This window comes from Onychomys torridus, chromosome 21, assembly GCF_903995425.1.
Source record: "Onychomys torridus chromosome 21, mOncTor1.1, whole genome shotgun sequence".
Lineage (NCBI taxonomy): Eukaryota > Metazoa > Chordata > Mammalia > Rodentia > Cricetidae > Onychomys > Onychomys torridus.
Genome location: NC_050463.1, coordinates 2,169,932 through 2,191,590, shown reverse-complemented (window position 1 = coordinate 2,191,590; position 21,659 = coordinate 2,169,932). Strand labels below are relative to the sequence as shown.

At 56.8% G+C, this 21,659-nt stretch overlaps 1 protein-coding gene across 4 annotated transcripts; it reads left to right on the top strand.

Annotated features, from left to right (window-relative positions):
* Positions 1 to 9,266: 9,266 nt before the first annotated feature.
* Positions 9,267 to 21,109, top strand: Creb3l3 (cAMP responsive element binding protein 3 like 3). 4 transcript variants are annotated; one of them, XM_036170957.1, is made up of 10 exons: positions 9,267 to 9,291; positions 12,537 to 12,668; positions 13,002 to 13,308; positions 14,544 to 14,650; positions 15,137 to 15,274; positions 15,880 to 15,986; positions 18,880 to 18,948; positions 19,413 to 19,497; positions 19,781 to 19,877; positions 20,382 to 21,109. In XM_036170957.1, exons 2-10 carry the CDS (start codon positions 12,537 to 12,539, stop codon positions 20,762 to 20,764), a joined length of 1,425 nt encoding a protein of 474 aa, XP_036026850.1. In that variant the 5' UTR covers positions 9,267 to 9,291; the 3' UTR covers positions 20,765 to 21,109. The 4 variants fall into 4 exon arrangements, with proteins under 4 accessions (XP_036026850.1, XP_036026848.1, XP_036026849.1 ...); XM_036170955.1 differs by lacking the exon at positions 9,267 to 9,291 and adding an exon at positions 11,720 to 11,850; XM_036170956.1 differs by lacking the exon at positions 9,267 to 9,291 and adding an exon at positions 11,727 to 11,850 and having other exon boundaries at positions 13,005 to 13,308.
* Positions 21,110 to 21,659: the final 550 nt, after the last annotated feature.

Sequence of the window (21,659 nt, the reverse complement as noted above, 5' to 3'; positions counted from 1 at the left end):
CAGCAGGGACAGGGCTAGAGGCCACTCAGTACAACGTTCTGTCATCGGCCTCTGTCTGGCTGTGTCTGCCCCTACCCTGGACCCTCAAGCCAGGACGACTGGGAAGTGATGGAGCAGCTCACCTGCGCAGGGGAATTTCAAGGTAGAACATCCTTGTGGACCAGCAGGCAGAAGGGAACCAGGCTGCATCGTGGCATGCCGTAGTCTTCCACAGGCTCGCACACTTGGTCCTGCTGCGTGATGACTGAGCTCCACGGAGGCCAGGGCATGTGTGACAGGGCTGAGATCCACGCGGGAGGTCCTGGCAGTCGGCTGCGTGAAGCTGTGTAGGTGAGGCCTGAGTTACAATGGAGACCCCAGGAAGTGCTTGTCATAGTCGGCTTTCAATGGCTGTGATAGAGCCCTGACCAAAAATAACTTGGGAGAAAAGGATTTATTTCATCTTACAGGTCACTGTCCATCTTCTAAGGAAGTCAGGACAGGAACTCAAACACAGCAGGACCCTGGAGGCAGGAGCTGGTGCAGAGGCCATGGAGGCTGCTGCTGACTGGTTTGCTCCCCATGCCTTGCTCAGCCTGCTTTTTTTTTTCTTTCTTTTTTTTTTTTTTTTTTTTTTTTTTTTTTTTTTTGGTTTTTCGAGCCGGTTTCTCTGTAGCTTTGGAGGCTGTCCTGGACTAGCTCTGTAGACCAGGCTGACCTCGAACTCACAAAGATCCACCTGCCTCTGCCTCCCAAGTGCTGGGATTACAGGCGTGTGCCACCACCGCCCGGCTCAGCCTGCTTTCTTATAGAACCCAGGACTGCGGAGCTGGTGTAAAACAGGCTGTGTGAGCTGCCAGGGCAGGGACGGAGGGGCGGGTCATGAGTCACAGAAGCAGGACCTGGAGCTGGAGGATTTGGGGTTTGTCCTGCTGGGTGTTGGTTTGGCTTTGGTCTGCTAATTCTTTGCTGTGTTCTGATTTGTCCCTTTTTGAGGAGGAATGTGCACTCGGTGCGAACGTCCGCTGTTTTTACCTCACAGGGAGTCACAGTTAGGAAACGCAGTCAGTGTTCAGGTTCAGGGGACGTTTTGCACTTTTGAATCGTGTTGAGACAGTGAGACTGTGGAAACTCTTTTCAAGACAGGGTTTCTCTGTGTAGCCCAGGCTGGCCTCGAACTCACAGAGATCCTCCTGCCTCTGCCTCCCGAGTGCTGGGATTAAAGGCGTGCGCCACCACGCCTGGCTTGCTGTGGGGACTTTTGAAGCTGGACTGAATGCATTTTGTTGACAAGATGTCCACAAGCTGTTGTGATTATGTTTAATCCCAGCACTCGGTAGGCAGGGGGTAGGAGGATCTCTGTGAGTCTGAGGCCAGCCTGGTGTACACAGTGAGACCCTGTCTGAAAACAAAACAAAACAAAAAAGCCTGCTTTGTTTAAGTTGATGAGGATGGAGTCCTGTGGCTGGGGTCCTGGACTGATTAAAAAGGAGAAAGGGAGGGTTTGATGTGAGCAGACGCCTACAGGTTCCTGCCACCCACCATGATGAACTGTGTGCCGGCAAACCTTGGGCCAAGATAACGCCTTCGCTCCACGTTTCTTGTGGTAGGGATTTCCTCACAGCAGCCACATTCACAAGTTACACACCCAAGACTGGGCCACGTGAAGCAAAACTGACATGTTTCATGTGATTTAAGCAGGGAGGGTTGTCTTTCACTCACTGGCCTTGTTCAGTCCTCTGAAACAGCAGGAGCCACACAAGGACAGACGGACAAAGAGGGGAAAGCTCTCTGGGGAATCAGGCAACCTGTGAGGCCTGGATCCCACAGACATGCACACAGGCCCGGCTCCTCCAGTCTGCACAGTACTGGGGATGACACCTGGCTTGGAGTGTGCTGGTCAGTGCTGTACACCAGAGCTCACCGCATTGACCGTGGGTTCAAGTGATTGTCAAATGTGCTGGTAAACTTTCTGTGAGACCACATGGCTCCAGGTATCACAACAGGAATATTGTGTGTTTTGTGACTTTTGTGTTTTATTGATTTATCTAGCATCCCCCCCTTTTTTTGAGATAGGGTCTCACTACACAAGTGAGACCCTGTGTAGACCAGGCTGGCCTTGAACTCTCAGAAATCCACTTGCTTCTGACTCCCCAGTAAAGACTTGGCACCCACACCAAACCTACTTTTTTTTCAAATGGGGTCTCACATAGACCAGGCTAGCCTCCAACTCCCTATGTGGCCAAGGATGACCTTGAACTCATGATCCTCCTGCCATCCCCTGTTGAGTGCTGGTATGACAGGTGTGTTCCACCAAGCCTGCTTTATTTGGGCATCCTCACACAGGCCTTTATTGCTGCTGCCCAGTACACATAGAAACATCCCAGAAAAAAATCCTTAAGTGGAACCCACATCCTGCTGTGTTTACCCCGTGGAAAAGGGACACACGTTCCTTCACCAGATGTGCAATAGTCACATGACCCAATGTCAGCCAACATCTGTGTCATGTTCACCCTGGGCCAGGCAAGGTTCCTCAGGTGTATGGCCCTCCTCCACTCATGTCCCACAATGCAAAGGCCGGGCTCTGCTGTGAGTCAGTGCACCCTGAGGCTGGGCTCGTCAGAGGAGGTGAAGGTTCCAGAACACTGTGGGCAGGGAACAGAATGGCAAAGGCTGCTTGCGGCTAGCCCTGACGGTTGCGTTCTGCTTCTGTCCAGCTGCGCTGTGTCCTGACCCACAGACGGGAAGTACTTGTCCGTTTTCTGTCTTGGACTTGTGTCTGTCAGGACCAACAGGTACCAAGAGATAAGGTGGGGAAACCCTAGGTGGGTGTGGGGGCCTGTGGGTGACAGTTGGAAGTCGCAGCCGCTCATCGAACGATAGCTGCTGGGGTCCTGCCCCTCAATAGCCTTCACCAGAGTTCCCGGAGAGACGCTGCCTGTGGCGGATTAATCTGAGGGGTTCACGAAGAAAGCTATGCCATGAGACGCTTTAGCCCGCACACTGTGTTCTTCTGAGTCCGTTCCCTCTCCACACACCTTCTTTTCTGCTCTCACACTTTCTTGCCGGACTGTCTCCACATCTTTCTGCTCTTCCCTCTAAGTTCTGTCTTGATTCCTTCATCTTAGTTCAGCCTCATCTTGGTCTTTCTCATCTTGTTCTCACCCGCCTAGTTCTTCCCGTCAGGCTCTTCCTCATCTCCCATCTCGTCCCTCTAGTTCTCTGTCCAGTTCTCCAATCAAGTCCCCCAAGTCTCTGAGGTTTTCATTTATACATCCACACAACAGCAGTGCTCTGGCTAAGGCAAGGTCACCAGGCTTGACTTCCTTCAGGCAGTGACCGTCAGGCTTTTTTTTACAATCCAAAAGGGGATGAGGTCAACTAAGAGCTAAAATCGGTTAATATATCAGAAAAGGGGAATTTATGTGCTCAAACTACATTCCTAGAAGTGGTTAGGTAAAATGTTAGGAGTCTATAATGTTAGAATAAATACCACTAAGGCTGTATAAGAAAGGAGGTTCTGAGCTTAATTTGTACAAGAAACAAGGCTATGCACCTAACGTCGCCTAGGCCTAGGAGACAGGCGGTGTCTCCGTAAGGGTGTTTACCTTAATTCAGGGGACTCAGCAGTTGGTCTGAAATGCTTTGTCCTGTCTGCCTTTTGGCTTTGGATGCTAGAGAAGTATGTCAGATAAAATACACTGTTAGAAGTTCTTGGGGAAGGTATGAGAAAGAACACACAAGAAATTCATAGCAGGAAACAGCTGATATGTTAAAAGCCAAATAACACCATATAGTCCTTGAGATTTGGGTTCCTCTGGAAGAATTCCCTGATTCCTCCAGCTATAGCTCTACCATATTCAGCTGAATTCCTGCCACATTCCTGTAGTTTGAAATACTCTTCTAGTGAGTTACTTCTTTAATAGGACCGAAAAGGACTGAGGAGATGGCTCTGTGGGTAAACACTTGCCCCACAAGCCTGAAGACCTGAGTTCAAAACCCCAGCATGCCCATAAAGCCAAATGGAGTGTGCATCTGCAACCCCAGCCTTCCTAGTGGAGACAGGTGGCTGGCTGGCCTGTGAACAGAGACCAGCTTCAGACAGGTGTCACTGAGGACTGACACCTGAGGTGTGTGTCTAGTACACACACACACACACACACACACACACACACACACACACACGATTCTCTGACAAATGACAACCAGTTGGGCATTGTCTTTCCTTCCTTCCTTCTTCTTCTTCTTCTTTTTTTTTGTTTTTTTTTTTTTGTTTGTTGAGACAGGGTTTCTCTGTGTAGCTTTGCACCTTTCCTGGAACTCACTCTGTAGACCAGGTTGGCCTCAAACTCACAGAGATCCGCCTGTCTCTGCCTCCCAAGTTCCTGAGTGCTGGGATTAAAGGTGTGCACCACCATCGCCCAGCTTCTTTCTTTCTTTTTAGATCTATTTTTATTTTTTGTACATTTGTGTTTTGCCTGCACGTATTGTCTGTGTGAGTGTCGGATCTCCTGGAAATGGAGTTACAGGCAGTTGTGAGCTTCCATGTGGGTGTGATTGAACCGGGGTCCCCTGGAAGAGCAGCCGGTGCTCTTAACTGATGACCCAGCCCTGAGCATTGTCTTTCTAATTAAATTTTATTTTATTTTATTTGGTGACAAGATCCTGCTCTTTTGAACAGGTTGTCCTGGATCTCACTCTGTAGCCCAGGCTGACCTTGAACTCACAGAGATCCTCCCGCCTCTGCCTCCCAAGTGCTGGGATTAAACACAAACATAACAGCTTGTGGCCATCTTGTACAAAATGCATTCAGTCCAGCTTCAGAAATCCCCATAGCCAGGCAAGTATGGTGCCCTCGGAGGCAGAGGCAGAGGCAGAGGCAGGGGGATGTCTATAAGTTTGGAGCTAGCCTGGTCTAATCGCCAGGGTTACGTAGGGAAACCTAATGTCAAAAAAATAAAAGAAAGAGGGGACTGAAGAGATAGCCGAATGGTTAGCGCAGCGGCTGCCCTTTCCCAGCATCCACAAGACAGCTCTCAATCACCTGCAACTCCAGTTCCAGGAGTCAAAGCCCTCTGTGGGCACTAGGCACACACATGGTGCACAGACATACGTGCAGGCAAAACACTTATACAGATAAAATAAAATAGATCATTAAAAAATAAAAAGAAGAAAGAAAGAAAGAAACTTGAGCTGCAGGGCCAGCGGGATGACTCTAGGGTAAAGGGGCTTGCGGCCAAGCTGGTGGCTCAAATACCATCCCCTGAACCCACCCACATGGGGGAGGAGAGCGCCGGCCCCTCAGGCTGTGCTCAGACCTTGGAATAAACAAATGCACAAATGTGTGAGGGTTTTTTTGTTGTTGTTGTTGTTGTTGTTTTCAAAAAGAAATGCAGAAGGTTTTCAGGGTCCTAATGTTGCATTTTCCCTCCAAGTGGGACTCGGGGGCTTGGGCCCGTCAGCTCAGCACCTGGGAGCCCCAGGCAGGAAGATGTGGACAATGAAAGAAGGAGAAGAAGTCCAGGCTGTGGCTCAGGCGGCGCAGGGCTCACTGGTCTAGAGTGCAGGGGCCGGGATCCGTCCCTGCACCACATAACCGGGTGCAGGGGCGTGGGGGGGCGGGGGTGGGGACCGGCATGGGGCCTGGGGACGGGCGTGGGGGCGTGGGCGGGCACGCAGCCCTGGCATCCCAGCGGTGGCAGGGCGGAGGCAGGCGAGGCGAGGGCTGACAGTCAGCTTCAGCTACAGTGAATTTCAGAACAGATGGGGCCACACGAGGCCTGTCTCCAATCAATTAATTGTTAACTAATGAAACACCCAATTAGGTCATCGATTCGTGCAAAGGCCCAGCGCGCTGGTGTGCATCGGCCTCCAGGGGGCAGCGCGGCTCGGCGGGCAGCGCACGCTGGGCATGTGCGACCCGGAAGGGTCCCTTTGCCATGGCACATTCGGAGGCTGCGAGCCCGGGACCAGAACGGGGCTGGGTAATGTCTAATTGATTCTTCCCTCTCTTTTTTAAGTCAGGGCCTCACCATGTAGTGCAGGGTGTCCAGGATCAAAGTAGGAGCCGCCACACTAGGCTTAGTTCATTTTGGGTATTTACTTTTACTTTTTACTTTTCTTGAGTCAGGGTCTCTCATAGCCCAGGCTAGACTCCAAGTCCCTATGTCGTAGAGTCCTCCACTTTCTGGGCACTGGAATGACAGGCCTGAGCCACCCCACTATATTGCCTGGCTTTGTTATTTGTTGATTATATTTAGACACAGGGTGTCACTCTGTAACCAGGACTGACCTTGAAGTAATAGCAATCCTCCTGCCTCCACCTCCTGCATGCTCGGATGGCAGGCAAGTGCCTGCATATCCCTGGCAGATTCTCAAGAGTGTGGCGCATTGGCAGGGCTCCTGCCTATCGTGGATGAAGTCCTGGGCTCCAGGCTGAGCACCAAGGAAAGAGTGAGCGGTTAGCAAGGGCTCAGTGGTTAGAGCACCGCCGCTCTCACAGAGGACCCGGCTTCTCTGGGTAGCCCTGGCTGCCTTGCAACTCGCTCTGCAGACCCGCCTGCCTCTGCCTCCCAAGTGCTGGGATTAAAGGCGTGCGCCACCACTCCGGCTAAGTGACGTCCTGCTAAGAGACCTCACCTTAGCAGGTGTCATGGCACATCCCTGTCATCCCAGCACTCGGAAGGCTGAGGGGAAGGAATGAGTCCCTGCCACATCCCTGCCACAAACAAATGTAACTGCGTGCTGGCCTTTCCTCAGGAGCCTGTGAAGTGCCCGGCGACCCCAAGCTCCTGCTGCACCAGGGCTCCTGCTGAAACCGAGGGCCAGCACCCGGTCCCTGCGGCCCCTTTTGCCAGGCATCAGGGTTCACTGTAACCTTTGTCCCCCTGGGCCCTAAAACAATCACTGATGAGATAGTGACTAGATGCAGCAGCGGGCTGGGGCAGCGCCAGCAGAGCATGGATCAGGAGATGGACCCGAGGCTGCCCTGTGTGGCACTGCCCGGGGCAGAAGCTGGCCACCTTCTTCATCTTGTCAGCAAAGGGGGACCCTGGGCATCCATCTTGGAGCCTTCCTGTTCTGTTCTCACCCTGGCTCCTGGAGACTCTTCTAAAGCCATCCCCATGATGGGTCTGACCCTGCAGGCCTCATTCCGCCACCCCAACCCCTGGTCACCTGTCCACCCTGTCCTCTCCAGCACTCTGTGCCCAGCTCAGCCATTGCACCCCCACAGGCCTCCGAGGTTATCCTCTAACCGCAGGGCCTTTGCACAGGCTGTTCCTGGATCTAAGCACCGTTCCATCCACCCAGCCACTTCCCCCCGCCCCCCCCCCCCCCCCCCCCGGCTCTTTGCCTACCACAGGTCCAGGCCACCTCACTGTCCTTCATGCCTCCACCCCTGGCTCTACCATCAATCATTTTGGGGCTATTGAGGTCATCTACCTGTGGTCGGAGCGGGGACAATCTCTTAATTAGGTCCTCCAGACCTGGCGCAAGGCCGGAGGGACGGCTTAGCTGGTTAAATGCTTGTAGAATTTGAGAACAGGGGCTCCCCGAGAGCTGGGTGGGGTGGGGGGCACACGGCACACCTTCCCGGAAGGGTGAAGCCTGTTAGTTACCCAAGAGAGCAGAGTCCCCTGTGGCCACCCAGCCACACCCGTCACTATCACAAGGGGGTTACTCACACCTAGCTGTGGTCCGGGGAGGGGGGGCAGGGGGGGCAGGGGGATCTCTCCATCCTTCCCTGCAGCTGTCCCAAATGCAAAGGCAGGCAGAGAGACTCAGATGAGCAGATAAGGAGGCCTGGCCCCGCAGCAGGGGCCAGGGTGAGTCAGGCGCTCTGTCCCTCGCACAGTGCAGTCTGTCCCGACACACCCAGCACCCTTCAAGACCAAAGGACCAGGCTGCCAGGGAGGGACAGAGACGGCCCCTGAGAGTCACCATCACAAGACGGTGGCTGTGAGCTTCTTGCAGACACACCTTGTCATAAAGTAGCCGGCAAAGGACAGACCTAGTTAATTACGAATCAATTAATTACTGGATTTAATTTTGCAGTAAAAGCGATGGAGCTCTGTGCCTCATGGCAGGATGGGGAAGAATTCATGACTCAGCCACGCCCCCAGCTCTCCCTGGGGGGTTTGTAGGCGGGGCTCCACCCTGACCACGCCCCCAGCCCCTCACTGGGGATTCTGGGCGGGGCTCCACCCTGACCACGCCCCCAGCCCTCACTGGGGATTTCTGGGGAGGGGGTTATGCCTTGAGCTACACTATGCACCAGGCTCTCTTTTTACTTTAATTTTATTTAATTTTTGATTTTTCGAGACAGGGTTTCTCTATGTAGTTTTGGTGTCTGTCCTGGATCTCGCTCTGTAGCCCAGGCTGGCCTCGAACTCACGGAGCTCCGCCTGCCTCTGCCTCCCGGTGCTGGGGTTAAAGCACACCCGGCTCCCTTGCATTTACATTCTTCCTGCCTGGTGCTCTGGAGGAGCTGGGAACACAGACCTCCGCCAGCAGGTGGTCATCCTCTGGCACAGCAGTGTGGCAAGAAGCCACCACACAAATGACTAAACAACATTCCCTCGTGACTTCACAATCTGGCCAAACCAAACACGACCCTAGGAAGCAAACAGAGAGGACCCTGGGGACTGTGAGAAAATCAGAGGCCAAGGGCCCTGTGGTCTCGGCTTCCCCAGGGGCTGCGACTCTGCTCAGGAGCCCACAGGGCACTGTGGACACTGGGCTGCGCTGTACTCTGTGGGACGTCCTGGGTCCTGCCGGGCACAGAGCAGTGTCCCTGGCCTCCACTCACTTGAGGTCCCGGCCAAATAGATGCCAGAAAGACCATTTCTCCCGATGCCGCCCTCGGCACCTCATCCATTCACTAAGTTCCCAGCAGCTTCCTGCTAGATTTACTTCATGCTAAACTCCTTGACAACCCTCAAAGCCCTGCATGTCCTGTCCAGCCCTGCCCTGCCTCCTCTCCTCTCGTCCCTGGGCCAATCCTGGCTCTCTCCCTCACTGTCACCTCTCCTTCCAGACCTCAACTCCAATGTCCCCGACCCCTTCCGCTCAGGCTGTGCCAGGGTTTCAGCCTTCTGCATAAACCTTTCTGGTGTTTACTTACTGAGTAGGTGCTCGCTTACACACACACCCAATGTCATCTCAAGGGCAGTTTCTTACCCTCCCCCCCTTCCTCTTCTCAGGACTGTCCTCAATGCTCCTCCAAGCTCGAAACTCTGTCCTGCCCCAGGACCTTTGCACAGGTCATCTCTTCAACCTGAAACATCTTCCAGCTGCTCTCCGCTCAGCTAAGTGAGTCTCCCATTCGGGACTCCAGGGGTCCTGTGCTTCCTTACTGTGGAGTCATTTGGTTTCTCTCTCTCTCTTTTCAAGACAGGGTTTCTCTTTGTAGTTTTGGTGCCTGTCCTAGAACTCACTTTGTAGCCCAGGCTGGCCTCGAACTCTGCCTGTCTCTGCCTCCCATTATTAAGGCCACTCCACGTAGTTAAAAGGGAAGTTTATTTTGTGGGGTAACTTACAAGTGAAGGGATAGGTTACAGGGTCTGGGAAAGGTGTGGCGCAGTCCGGCAGTGTTTTCTGGAGAACTCTGCTCAGTCTTCCTCCAGGGTCCAGGGTTCTGGAACCAAGAGAGCTGGCCCTTCCGGATTTCAGGTCTTCAGGGTCCTCTCTCGGCCCCGCCTTGTAGGTGTGACCATTACTGAAGCCTCAGGGGGGTTAGAACTTCCAGATCAAAACTGGAATGGCTACCCACTGCATCCCCCCCTATTGTCTAAATAAGAAGATTCCAACCTAATACAAGACTATATACAAAGAGATAGTTATCAAATATTGTCCAGGAGTAGTGAGGGATAATGACCTAGATAAGACGGAACTACAATCAATGAGAACAATATCAAGCAAAAAACACATAGTAAAATCCAGAGAAGTCTAGAGCGTAGGTAGATGGCATGTTACAAAGATCATTCCAAAAGGTGTCCTATTCTAAAGAACCTGAGTCTAATACTTAATATATTCTATCTAAGATATTATATATGTATATATCCTAAGTTGTAACTATAACTGCTAATCTCCAACGTCATCAAAGACCTGAGAAGGAATATAATAATACCTGAGAAATGGGAGAAGGACGCAAGCAACTTTCGGGCATCTTGCAAGAGTAGACAGAGACAGCTAGCAGCCTGGACAGTCACCTAACGTTTCTCAGTACCGTTGGTACATTCAAATTGGCTACAGGCCTAGAGTATCTGACAGACCATTTTCAGAAGCAGGAATTCTGAAAGAACATCTTACCTTGTCTTGGCAAAGTATGGTGGTCGCTTTCATTGTGTCCCGCTTGTCCAGAAAGGACAGCATTTGTACTGTCAGCAGTTGAGGCAAGGGCAGTTCTTTGCCCAGTAGGCCATTTTGTGCCAAGAAGAAATGTCTTAGAAGCCCAACATTCACTCGGGATCAAATTGGTGCTGCCAGGAGCATTTGTGTCTCACGTCAACAGAATTCTAAGTTATTTAAATGCCATATTCTCTAGGTTCATGAAGTGTTTGAAGATTACCTGTCCATCTGACCTATGTATTTATAAATCTGGATAACCTAACTAACATAATTATAGAGGTGACAAACATAGGTGACTATTAATCTGTAAGTCTTATCTACCTAAACAACCTAAGGACTAAGGCTTCCCGTAAACAAGGTAAACAGTCTGTAAGCAAATGTACCGTAGAGGATGATGCCTTCAAAACTGTGACAATACACAGGATATTTATAGCAGAGGTAGGAAGTGAGTGCTGGGATTAAAGGCGTGCACCACTGCCCAGCTTCGTTTGGTTTCTAGCGAGCATTTGTCTCTCAAGCTGACACTCTACCCATCTCAGCCCAGGCCACTTGTGGTCACGCCTAAACAGTGGCGGGTACACAGGAGGCGTTCAATGAGCAGGCATCGAATGAGCGCCAACTGTATACCCACCATCTCTGGAGAAGAGCAGTTAGTGATGACCTGTGGAGTTTATCCCTGCCACCCAGGGTGGAAGGGAAGCAGGAAGGAGGTGGATGTGGCAGGCAGGGCTTCCAAGGCTGTAAAGGCATTGGTAGAGTTTGCCTAACACACACAAAGCCCTGGGTTCTTTCCAGTCCCGCATCAACCAGGCGTGGTGATCCACAGCTACATCTGTCATCCCAGGAGGTGGAGGCAGGAGGACCAGGAGTTCAAGGTCATCCTTAGATGCACAGTGACTGGGAGCCCAGGCTGGTCAAGGCGTTGCTCACAGCGCGGCCAGGCAGCCATACGGACAGGTGCAAAGGCCCTGGGGTCGCGAAAGCGCACCTTGTATAACTATTTGTTGCCTAAATACATGCAGGTCAGGTGATTCCACAGGAATTGATTACCCACGTGGGACGGTGGGGGACAATCGGCAGGTGAGGGGTCACCCTGCGGGGGGGGGGGGGGGGGCAGAATTCCACGTCCAAGCGGCGGCTGCTGTTTTACTCTGCCTGGAGCAGGCACGACCCCGCCAAGAACCTGGGTTTGGTGGGGACCCAACATCCGGCCAGACAAGCAGTGGCTGGAAGTAGGGGAGAGGTCACGCAGACCCGGCACCCCAGACTTTGCTCTTTGCTCCCTGGAAAAGCACAAAACAGAGAGATAACGGTCGTCCCGCCCTCCGCCGCCGCCGCCCGCCATTGGCCCCGGGTCCTGTCCGTCTCCCCCGGCGCCCAGTCGCAGCGGGGGCCGGGCTGGGAGCTGCGGCCCGGTATTTCAGCATCCTTTGTGGGTGGAGACGTGGCAAAGGGCGCAGCAGGCGGCGACAGGGACCCGGGAAGGGGCTGCCACAGGACATGGATGGGGACATAGGAAAGGTGAGGGGCCTTGGGGGGTGAGCTGGGGGTCCAGGCTAACAGGGCCCCCCTCACCTGCAGGAGGACGGCTGGAGAGGGGTGCAGTGGAACCCACAGCCTCCCAGGGACTCCAGGACCGGCTTGATCCAGGCGCCAATCTCTACAAGTTTTTACACACATCTCTATTAACTTTTTGTTTGGTTTGGTTTGGTTTTTCGAGACAGGGTTTCTCTGTGTAGCCCTGGCTGTCCTAGATCTTGCTCTGTAGTTCAGACTGGCCTCGAACTCACAGAGATCCGCCTGCCTCTGCCTCTCGAGTGCTGGGATTAAAGGCGTGCGCCGCCACCACCCGGCTATATTAACATTTTTTTTAAATTACAGTGAAATGTGCGCCACAGCACACTAGCCATGTGGATTGCCCAGATTTCGTTTGTTTGCTTGTTTTTTTGTTTTTGTTTGTTTGTTTCGAGTCTTGCTAGTGGTAGCCCAGGCTGCGTTGGAACCTGCCATCCTCCTGCCTCAGCCTCCTGAGAACTCACATCATAGCCTCACATCTCCGTGGCTTTTTAGACTCCTGGCTACCCCGGCCCGACTCGGTCAACACTTGGGGCAGATTCGCAGACGGAGACCCAGCCCAGGGGCCGAGGAGTCGGGGTGCTGTGTGCGAAGGGCGCCGTGTGACCTGCCCCTCTGTCTCCTCACTTCAGATGGCGTCCCCCGCCTGCGCCGTGGGTCCCTTGGACAGCCTGGAACTCCTGGATCTCTTGTTTGACCGGCAGGACGGCATCCTGAGAAATGTGGAGCTGGCGGAGAGCTGGAGCCACGCCGGGGAGGAGCAGGTGAGGTCCGGTGTGGGCGCTCGCAGCCACAGCGCGGGTGGGGCGCAGGACAGGCCTGTGCCTGCTGGCCTGGACCAGGCCGCGATCGGCCTCGGCACAGCCGCTTAGCCAGCCTTTCAGTGTGCGGCCAGATGTTCCTCCTAACCGTGGGGGTGGAGGCTCGGGGAGGCACACAGCCGTCGAGCCGAGCCCGGATTCAAACTCAGGACTGGAGGCGCTCATCCGCGGCTGTCCCAGTCTGTCATCTTACTGCTGTCCGGCTCGGGTCCTCGGGCAGACCCACGCAGCACCCTGACTACGCGTGTGTGGCCCCTCTCTCCACTTCCCTGCTAGAAGGTTCTACCAAATTCTGACTCGGATGACTTCCTGAATGCCATCCTGGGCCCTGGAGACGCTGACCGCAGCTCCCCGCTGTGGTCCCCGGCTGACAGTGACAGCGGCATCTCCGACGACCTGCCCTCGGATCCGCAGGACACCCCTCCGCGCAGCTGCAGCAGCAGCGTGGGAGCAGCGAACTCCTCGGCCAGGTGTCACCCCAGCCAGCCAGGCAAGGGGCCCTGCCCGTCCTACCTGCCCGGCGCCGCGTGCCCCGCGCCTCCAAGGACCCAAGAACTGGAGTCCTCGGTGGCCATCGACCTGGGTGAGCCTGGGGCGGACGAACACCCGGGGGCGGGGACACAGGGGGGCCCACTTCACAGAGTGGGGTGGCAGCAGCCTCAGTCCGGCGACACAAGCTCCCACGGGTGGCTCAGGCACCGGGCAGCCAGGGCGCGAGGCCGAGGGTGGCCTGGGTCTCGGTTCCTCCAAGTGTGGCTAACACAGTAGGTGCTCAGTAAAAGCACGGGAGACCCCGGAGCCCCTGGCGCAGGCGCGGGTCTGCCCTGAAGGACAGCTTATCAGAGGCCACCCCAGAGATCGACAATGATTTACTTCAGGGACATCGATCCGCACCCCTAGCCAGGAAGAGCCCGGCGGGATAGAGGACACGGGGCTGCCACTGGCTAGGCTCCACCCTGACCACGCCCCCAGCCCCTCACCGGGGATTCTAGGCGGGGCTCCACCCTGACCACGCCCCCAGCCCTCACTGGGGATTCTGGGCGGGGCTCCACCCTGACCACGCCCCCAGCCCTCACTGGGATTCTGGGCGGGGCTCCACCCTGACCACGCCCCCAGCCCCTCACTGGGGATTCTGGGCGGGGCTCCACCCTGACCACGCCCCCAGCCCTCCCTGGGGATTCTGGGCGGGGCTCCACCCTGACCACGCCCCCAGCCCTCACTGGGGATTCTGGGCGGGGCTCCACCCTGACCACGCCCCCAGGCTGTCTGTGAAGATTTGCAAGCTGCTTGTTCTCCTTGTTAAGTCCTCTTTCCTGATACAGTCCAAGTTCAGAGAGGTGAGGCTCCTTTCCTAAGGTCACGCAGCTCTGCTCAGTCTGATCACAGTTTACTGCCACAGTATTGGTGCTGTTAAACAGCATGCCTACTGCGTGCAGGTACAGGCTAGATATGACACGGACCTTGCCCCAGTCCTGTCCCGCTGTCTGGCGGCCACTTTCTGTGCTGTGCCTCTATAGCCCCCCCGGCACAGACCCACTTACTGAGAGTGCTGCGTCATATAGCAGAGGGGAAACTGAGGCACAGGCTCATGCACCCTCCCATTCTGGCTTTGGTCCCAGCACTCGGGAGGCAGAGGCAGGCAGATCTGAGTTCGAGGCCAGCCTGGGCTACAGAGCGAGTTCCAGGACAGGCAGGGTGACAGAGAGACCCTGTCTTAAAAGGGAAAGAGGCCTCCATTTTTGAGGCCGACATTAGGGACGTGCTGGGGCTGGGCGCTGAGACTGACGGCCTGATGTCCTCTCTGCCCCCCCCCCCCAGACATGTGGAGCACAGACACACTGTACCCGGAGGAGCAGGCTGGTTCGCCCTCCAGATTCAACCTCACGGTGAAGGAACTGCTGCTGTCTGGCAGCGGCGGAGACTTGGTAGGCACCCCCCCCCACCCCACTGCCTGGGTGTCTGGACGGACCCTGCCCCCCACCCCCATGTCTGCCTTGCACAGTCTGCAACACTGACGCCCAGATCGGACTGGGCACACCTCGGTCCCAGACAGTCCTGCAGTGTCCTGTCTGCTCTTCTGGGCTGGCCAACTCTTCAGTAATGAAGAGGGGGGTGGGGGGCCTTGGGGGAGTCCAGCAGACCAGCCCTGGATGCCCGCTGCAGCGAGACAGAGTGAGGATAGAGACACTGGAAGAAATGGCCGCATTCATTTAAGTGGTGATGATGCGGAGCCCCCAGCCCTCTTTTTATTTCTGGGGACAGAGTCTTGCTAAGCTTTCCCAGCAGGCCTTGAGCTTGAACCCCCCGTCTAGCCGTCCTGGGTGTTCAGGCCTCTGTCCCTCCCCACGCCCTGCCTGTTTTGTTAGTTTCAGAGTCTGTGCATCTCTAATGGACGCCCCTTGTTACCACAGCAACAGCATTGCTTGGCTGCCTCCCAGCTGCTGGGTCCCGGGAGTGGGCACTGCCAGGAGCTGGTGCTGACAGAGGACGAGAAGAAGCTGCTGGCTAAAGAAGGGGTGACCCTCCCCACCCAGCTGCCACTCACCAAGGTGTGTGGGGCTCGATCTGCCGCGTGTGACTAAGCGCAACTCTTATCCCGCTGCCTCCACCTCCACAGTGGGGGCAGTGCGCACTCCCAAGCCTGGGGTATGTGGCCCTGTGGATGGAACCACTGTGCAGCCCTGGCTGTCCTGGACCTCTCTCCTTAGACCAGGCTGGCCTCGAACTCACAGAGATCCACCTGCCTCTTCTTACCTTTTTCCCGGCCTCCATCTACACTGATGCTGTTCCCAGGCATCGCCACCAGGTGGAGCTGTGGCCCGAGCCAAGGCCAAGACAGCGCCCCACATTTTCTCAGACTGGGGTCTTCTCTGTGGGTGCAGTGGGAAAGCATCGGAGCTCTGGAAAAGTCTAGGGATGGAGCAAGAATGTAGGGAAGGGTGGGGCTGCGGCTCGGGCAGACTGCTCTGGGAGCATGCACGAGGCCCTGGGCTCCACTCCCGGTACCACAGAAACCAGGCGCTCGGGAGGGGAGGCAGGAGTTCGAGGCTAGCCTGGGCTGCCCTGTCTCATGCAAGCACACAGACCACTGGCTGGGTGTGGGGTGTGGGGACAGCAGAGATTGACACGGCGCCCCTGCCCCTCGACTCCGCAGTATGAGGAAAGAGTGTTGAAAAAAATCCGCAGGAAGATCCGGAATAAACAGTCGGCTCAGGAAAGCAGGAAGAAGAAGAAAGAATACATCGATGGTCTGGAGAACCGGTAAGGTGGCTGGCGGCACACCCCCGAGGGAAACTGAGGCGGCAGAGATGGTCAGAGTTTCACAGCTTAACAAAACTGGACCCAGCACGTTGTTTCTCCCCACTAATGCCAGTGTCCCCGGCCTGGGCACTGATGGGTCGATTGGTTTGTGTGTGTGGACACTGCACGCCACCACACACCCGTGTAGGTCGGCTCTCTGCTTCTCCCGTGGGGCTTGTGGGAGTCAAACTCGGGTCGGTCAGGCTTGGTGGCAGGTGGCAGACAGCTCGGAGTCCCACAGGGGACGTGGCGCTGGTGAAGGACAGGGCTGCATGTGGCCTGCGCAGCTCTGGGGGGTCAGGGTGCTCAGTCTTTGCCTAGTGACACCAGGAAAGCAGGGGAGACAGAGGACAGAGGGGTGGACGCCCCGGCAGATCTCCCCCACCCCTCAGCCCACCCCTCAGCCCACCCCTCAGCCCACCCCTCAGCCCCCACCCCTCAGCCCACCCCTCAGCCCACCCCTCAGCCCCCACCCCTCAGCCCACCCCTCAGCCCCCACCCCTCAGCCCACCCCTCAGCCCACCCCTCAGCCCCCACCCCTCAGCCCACCCCTCAGCCCACCCCTCAGCCCCGACCCCTCAGCCCACCCCTCAGCCCACCCCTCAGCCCACCCCTCAGCCCCCACCCCTCAGCCCACCCCTCAGCCCCGACCCCTCAGCCCACCCCTCAGCCCACCCCTCAGCCCCCACCCCTCAGCCCACCCCTCAGCCCCCACCCCTCAGCCCACCCCTCAGCCCACCCCTCAGCCCACCCCTCAGCCCCCACCCCTCAGCCCACCCCTCAGCCCACTCCTCAGCCCCCACCCCTCAGCCCACCCTCAGCCCACCCCTCAGCCCCGACCCCTCAGCCCACCCCTCAGCCCACCCCTCAGCCCCACCCCTCAGCCCACCCCTCAGCCCCCACCCCTCAGCCCACCCTCAGCCCACCCTCAGCCCACCCTCAGCCCCCACCCTCAGCCCCCACCCCTCAGCCCACCCCTCAGCCCCCACCCCTCAGCCCACCCCTCAGCCCCCACCCCTCAGCCCCCACCCTCAGCCCCACCCCTCAGCCCACCCCTCAGCCCCCACCCCTCAGCCCCACCCCTCAGCCCACCCCTCAGCCCCCACCCCTCAGCCACCCCTCAGCCCACCCCTCAGCCCCCACCCCTCAGCCCCCACCCCTCAGCCCACCACCTCAGCCCCCACCCTCAGCGCCCACTCCTCAGCCCCCACCCCTCAGCCCACCCCTCAGCCCCCACCCCTCAGCCCACCCCTCAGCCCACCCCTCAGCCCACCCCTCAGCCCACCCCTCAGCCCACCCCTCAGCCCACTCCTCAGCCCCCACTCCTCAGCCCCCACCCCTCAGCCCCCACCCCTCAGCCCACCCCTCAGCCCACCCCTCAGCCCACTCCTCAGCCCACCCCTCAGCCCACTCCTCAGCCCACCCCTCAGCCCACCCCTCAGCCCACTCCTCAGCCCACCCCTCAGCCCACTCCTCAGCCCACCCCTCAGCCCACTCCTCAGCCCACCCCTCAGCCCACCCCTCAGCCCACCCCTCAGCCCCCACTCCTCAGCCCCCACTCCTCAGCCCCCACTCCTCAGCCCACCCCTCAGCCCACCCCTCAGCCCACTCCTCAGCCCACTCCTCAGCCCACTCCTCAGCCCCCACTCCTCAGCCCACCCCTCAGGCTGTAAGAACACACGCTGCTCCACCTGAGGACCTGAGATCACACCTTCTGTTCACTGAAGCTTGGTGTGGTGGCTCACGCCAGCACTGGAGAAACTGAGGCAGGGGATTCCTTGGGGCTCGCTGGCCAGCCAGTCTTGCTGACTTGGTGAGGCCGTGAGATGGCTCACTGGTCACAGGCGTTCACTGCTCTCTCCTGAGGACCTATGTTTGATTGGTAGCATCAGGCAGCTCACAGTCGCTGTCACACCAGGTCCAGGGAATCCAGCAGCTGCTCCTGCTGTGAGCACCTCCATTAATGTGCACACACACACACACACACACACACACACACACAGAATAATAAATATCTGGCACGGGGCTGCAGGGACTGCTTGGCAGTCAGACTGCTCTTGCCGAGGACCTAGGTTCAAGTCCCAGCACCCCCAGGGTGGCTCACCGCGGCTGTCACTTCAGTGCCGGATCCACGACCCCTTCCGGCCTCTGTGGGCACTGCATGCACATGGTGCACTCACGTTTTCTCTCATGTACACACTCAGGCCAACACCTCCCTACCACACATATGGGCCAACTCTCCCACATACATAAACACAATCTGGATATGGTGGCACTCACCTTTGATCCCAGGACCAGAAAGGCAGAGGCAGGAGGATCTCTGTGATCTCCGGCCAGAGCAGGCTATATAAAGACAGACACTGTCTCAACAATAATAACAAATATTTTAAAACAGAAAGTGGAGAGAGCTGGGTGATGATGGTCCCCCACCCCACCCCTTTTTTTTTTTGAGACAGGGTTTCTCTCTGTAGCTTTGCGCCTTTCCTGGATCTCACTCTGTAGCCCAGGCTGGCCTCGAACTCACAGAGATCTGCCTGGCTCTGCCTCCCGAGTGCTGGGATTAAAGGCGTGCGCCACCACCGCCTGGTTGATGGTCTCTTAAAAAAAAAAAAAAAAGTGGCGAGAGATGGAAGGAGACATTTAGGGTCCCCTTCCAGCCCCCGCAGGCACGCACACACCACCAGACACACAATGTCAAACGTGTCCTAGCCTGTTACAGAGGCATTGTGGCCTCAGCTGCCATTTGCCCTGTGTTCTCAGAGTCGCTAGGTCCCTGTGTGTAAAGCAGGAAGTGTCCGTGGGGGTGGCGGATGACAGGCATGTTCTCAGTGTCACTGGGTCCTTGTCTTCCCAGGATGTCAGCATGTACTGCCCAGAACCAGGAGCTGCAGAGGAAAGTCTTGCATTTAGAAAAACAAAATTTGTGAGTGTGTGTTGAGAAGGGTGGGGGTGCTCCCCTAGGGTTTGTCCAGGGAGGGTCTTGAAGGAAAAACTCTGGCACAGTGGCTGTAAGAGAACAAGAAATGAGACTTTTGTCTACCAAGGAGGGGATTTTTCTTTGGGGCTTTGATGGGTGTGTAAAAGTTGGCTAGAGAGGAATTGGCATATACAAAGTCCTCTGGGATGAGCAAAAACCAGCTGCAGACATATCCGTGGAAACAATGTCCTTGGTACAGAGGGCAAAACCTGGGCAAAGGCCCTGGGGCAGGACAGAGTCTGCTGTGTGGCAGGATCAGAGGGACTGAGGGGCAGAGAGGCAGGAGGGAGGCAGGGGAGGGTCTTATAAAGGGTGAAGTTTGTACTCCAAAGAGGCTGGGGGATTCTAGAGAGGGCCGGGAAGCAGGAGGCCCCAAGGGCTCAACTGGGATGCCATCCCCCCCCCCCAAGGTCTCTTCTGGAGCAGCTGAAACACCTGCAGGCCCTTGTGGTCCAGTCAACCAGCAAATCCGCCCACGCAGGCACCTGCATTGCAGTGAGTCCCCTCTGCAGGCGCTCCCGGGGTCCCCAGGACTGGGGAGGGGGTGCTCGGCCTTAGTCCAAGGGAGTGTTCTACTAGCAGGGCCAAGGAGCCCGCCATGGTGGGACAACCATGGAGTCACAGGTCACCCTGGGCTACAGAGTGAGGCACTGTCTCAATAAACCATACGCCCATCTAAATGAAATAAAATGAAGAGTCCCCCCGCCCCCGCTAGTGGGACCTGCTTCTCTGCCTGTGCGCTCAGGAGGATGGGGTGACCCCGCCCCCTGTCTGGCAGGTCCTTCTGCTGTCGTTTGTGCTGATCATCCTCCCTTCCATCAGCCCTTTCGACTCCAACAAGGTCGACAGCCCTGGAGACTTCGTGCCAGTACGAGGTGGGTGGTCCCAGCCTTCCGACCCCGGGGGAGGGCGGGGCTCGACAGGCAGAGTGCTGGCCTGGCAGGAGAGAGGCCCTGGCTTCCATCCCTAGCACCACGGAAATCAGGTGCGGTGGTGGAGGCAAGAGGATCAGTCCAGGGTTATTCTAGGCTACCCAGGACAGCCTGGGCTACGAGACCCCTGACAAAATGTCAACAAATAAATACACGCATACACCCCAAAACCAAAAGCCCATGCCAGGGGACTGGGGCACAGAGAGGTGGCTTGCTACCAAGCTGATGACCCGAGTTCGATTCCCAAGTCCACAAAATGGAAGCATTCAAAACAGCCTCAGACCCACACGGGTGTTGTGGTACCCCACAACCACAGTGCACACAATGCAACAGTGTCCACTGCATCCTGCCCACCTGGAGCAGGGGAGGCTCCCAAAGCCAGGGCTAGGGAATGAGGGCTGGGACTCCGCCTCCCATGGTCTCCTCTGACTCCACAGTTCTCTTCAGTGTTTTCCAGAACCCTCCACAACCACGCTGCATCCCGCGTGGCTCCCGACGTCGCCCCAGGCTCCGAGGTCCCAGGGCCCTGGCCAGACGCTGGCACACCCCACAAAGGTTCTCCTACCGGCAGCCTCGGCGCAGACTGGGGGGATTTTATGGAAATACCAATGCTGAGCGACACACCAGGAGAGCTGGACAACTCCACCCTGGTGCTGGTCAATGCCACGGAGGGCCTGGGCCGGGCCACCCTGCTGGACTGGGTGGCTTTGGAATCGCTGCTTAGCCCAGGCCGAGTGGGGCTGGAGATGCCAGGGGTGGAGATGTGGCTGTCCTGGGTACCGAGGTGGCTGAGGGTCCGTCTGGTGCAGGGTGCTCTGGAGGTGCTGTGACACAGGCCCAGACTCACAGATGACCCTAGGGATTGACAGCGCCTCCTCCATAAGCTGACCCCGCATATCCAGTGGAGGGGGTGCTGGCAGGCCAGAGCAGAGACCCCGGCGAAGGACAAGGACCTCACGCCTTTACCTATACAGACCCCGACAGACACACTTACACCTGAGCCGTGACCCCCAACCCATGGAGCCTTCTGTCTCGTGACCACTGGGAAGATGCAGAGGCTTGGGGACCCGGGTTCCCCAACACCGGGGTGTGGACTTTAGAGTGGACCCAGCCCACAAACGCCCATCTCCCTTTTTTCTTTTAGAGACAGGGTCTGGATGACAGAGGCTGGCCTCGAACTCACAGAGATCCTCCTGCCTCTGAGGTTAGAGGTGTGCGCCGCCGCCGCCCGGCTAAGCTCCTCCTTTTCTAAGACTGTTGTGGCTGTCAATAAACTGTTTTGACAATACTGGGGCTGTGGCTCAGTGGGTACACACCTGTCATCCCAGCACTGGGGGGGGGGGGCACCAGCAGGCGGATCTCTGAGTTCGAGGTCAGCCTGCTCTACAGTGAGACTATGTTTTCAAACACAGAGTTCAAGGTCATCGTTGAGTCCTGGGGGAGTTTGAGGCCAGCCTGGGCTACACCAGACCCTGTCTGCACACACATCTTGAGAGTGTAAATGGCAAGGTGTTAACTCAGAGGGTGGGGCTCCAGCAGGTAGCCTGGGATGGGCTTGACTGGCCTCCCAGACCTAGGTGAGTTCAGCACCCTGGAGAGTGGCAGGGAGGCGGAGGACTCTGTGGAGCACCCCCCAGGGCTGGCCCCCCCACCCCCAGGGTCTTGGTGGTCCCCTCGGCTGCTTTTATGGTGAGGAAGCTGGGGCATCGAATGGGCCAGCCCAGG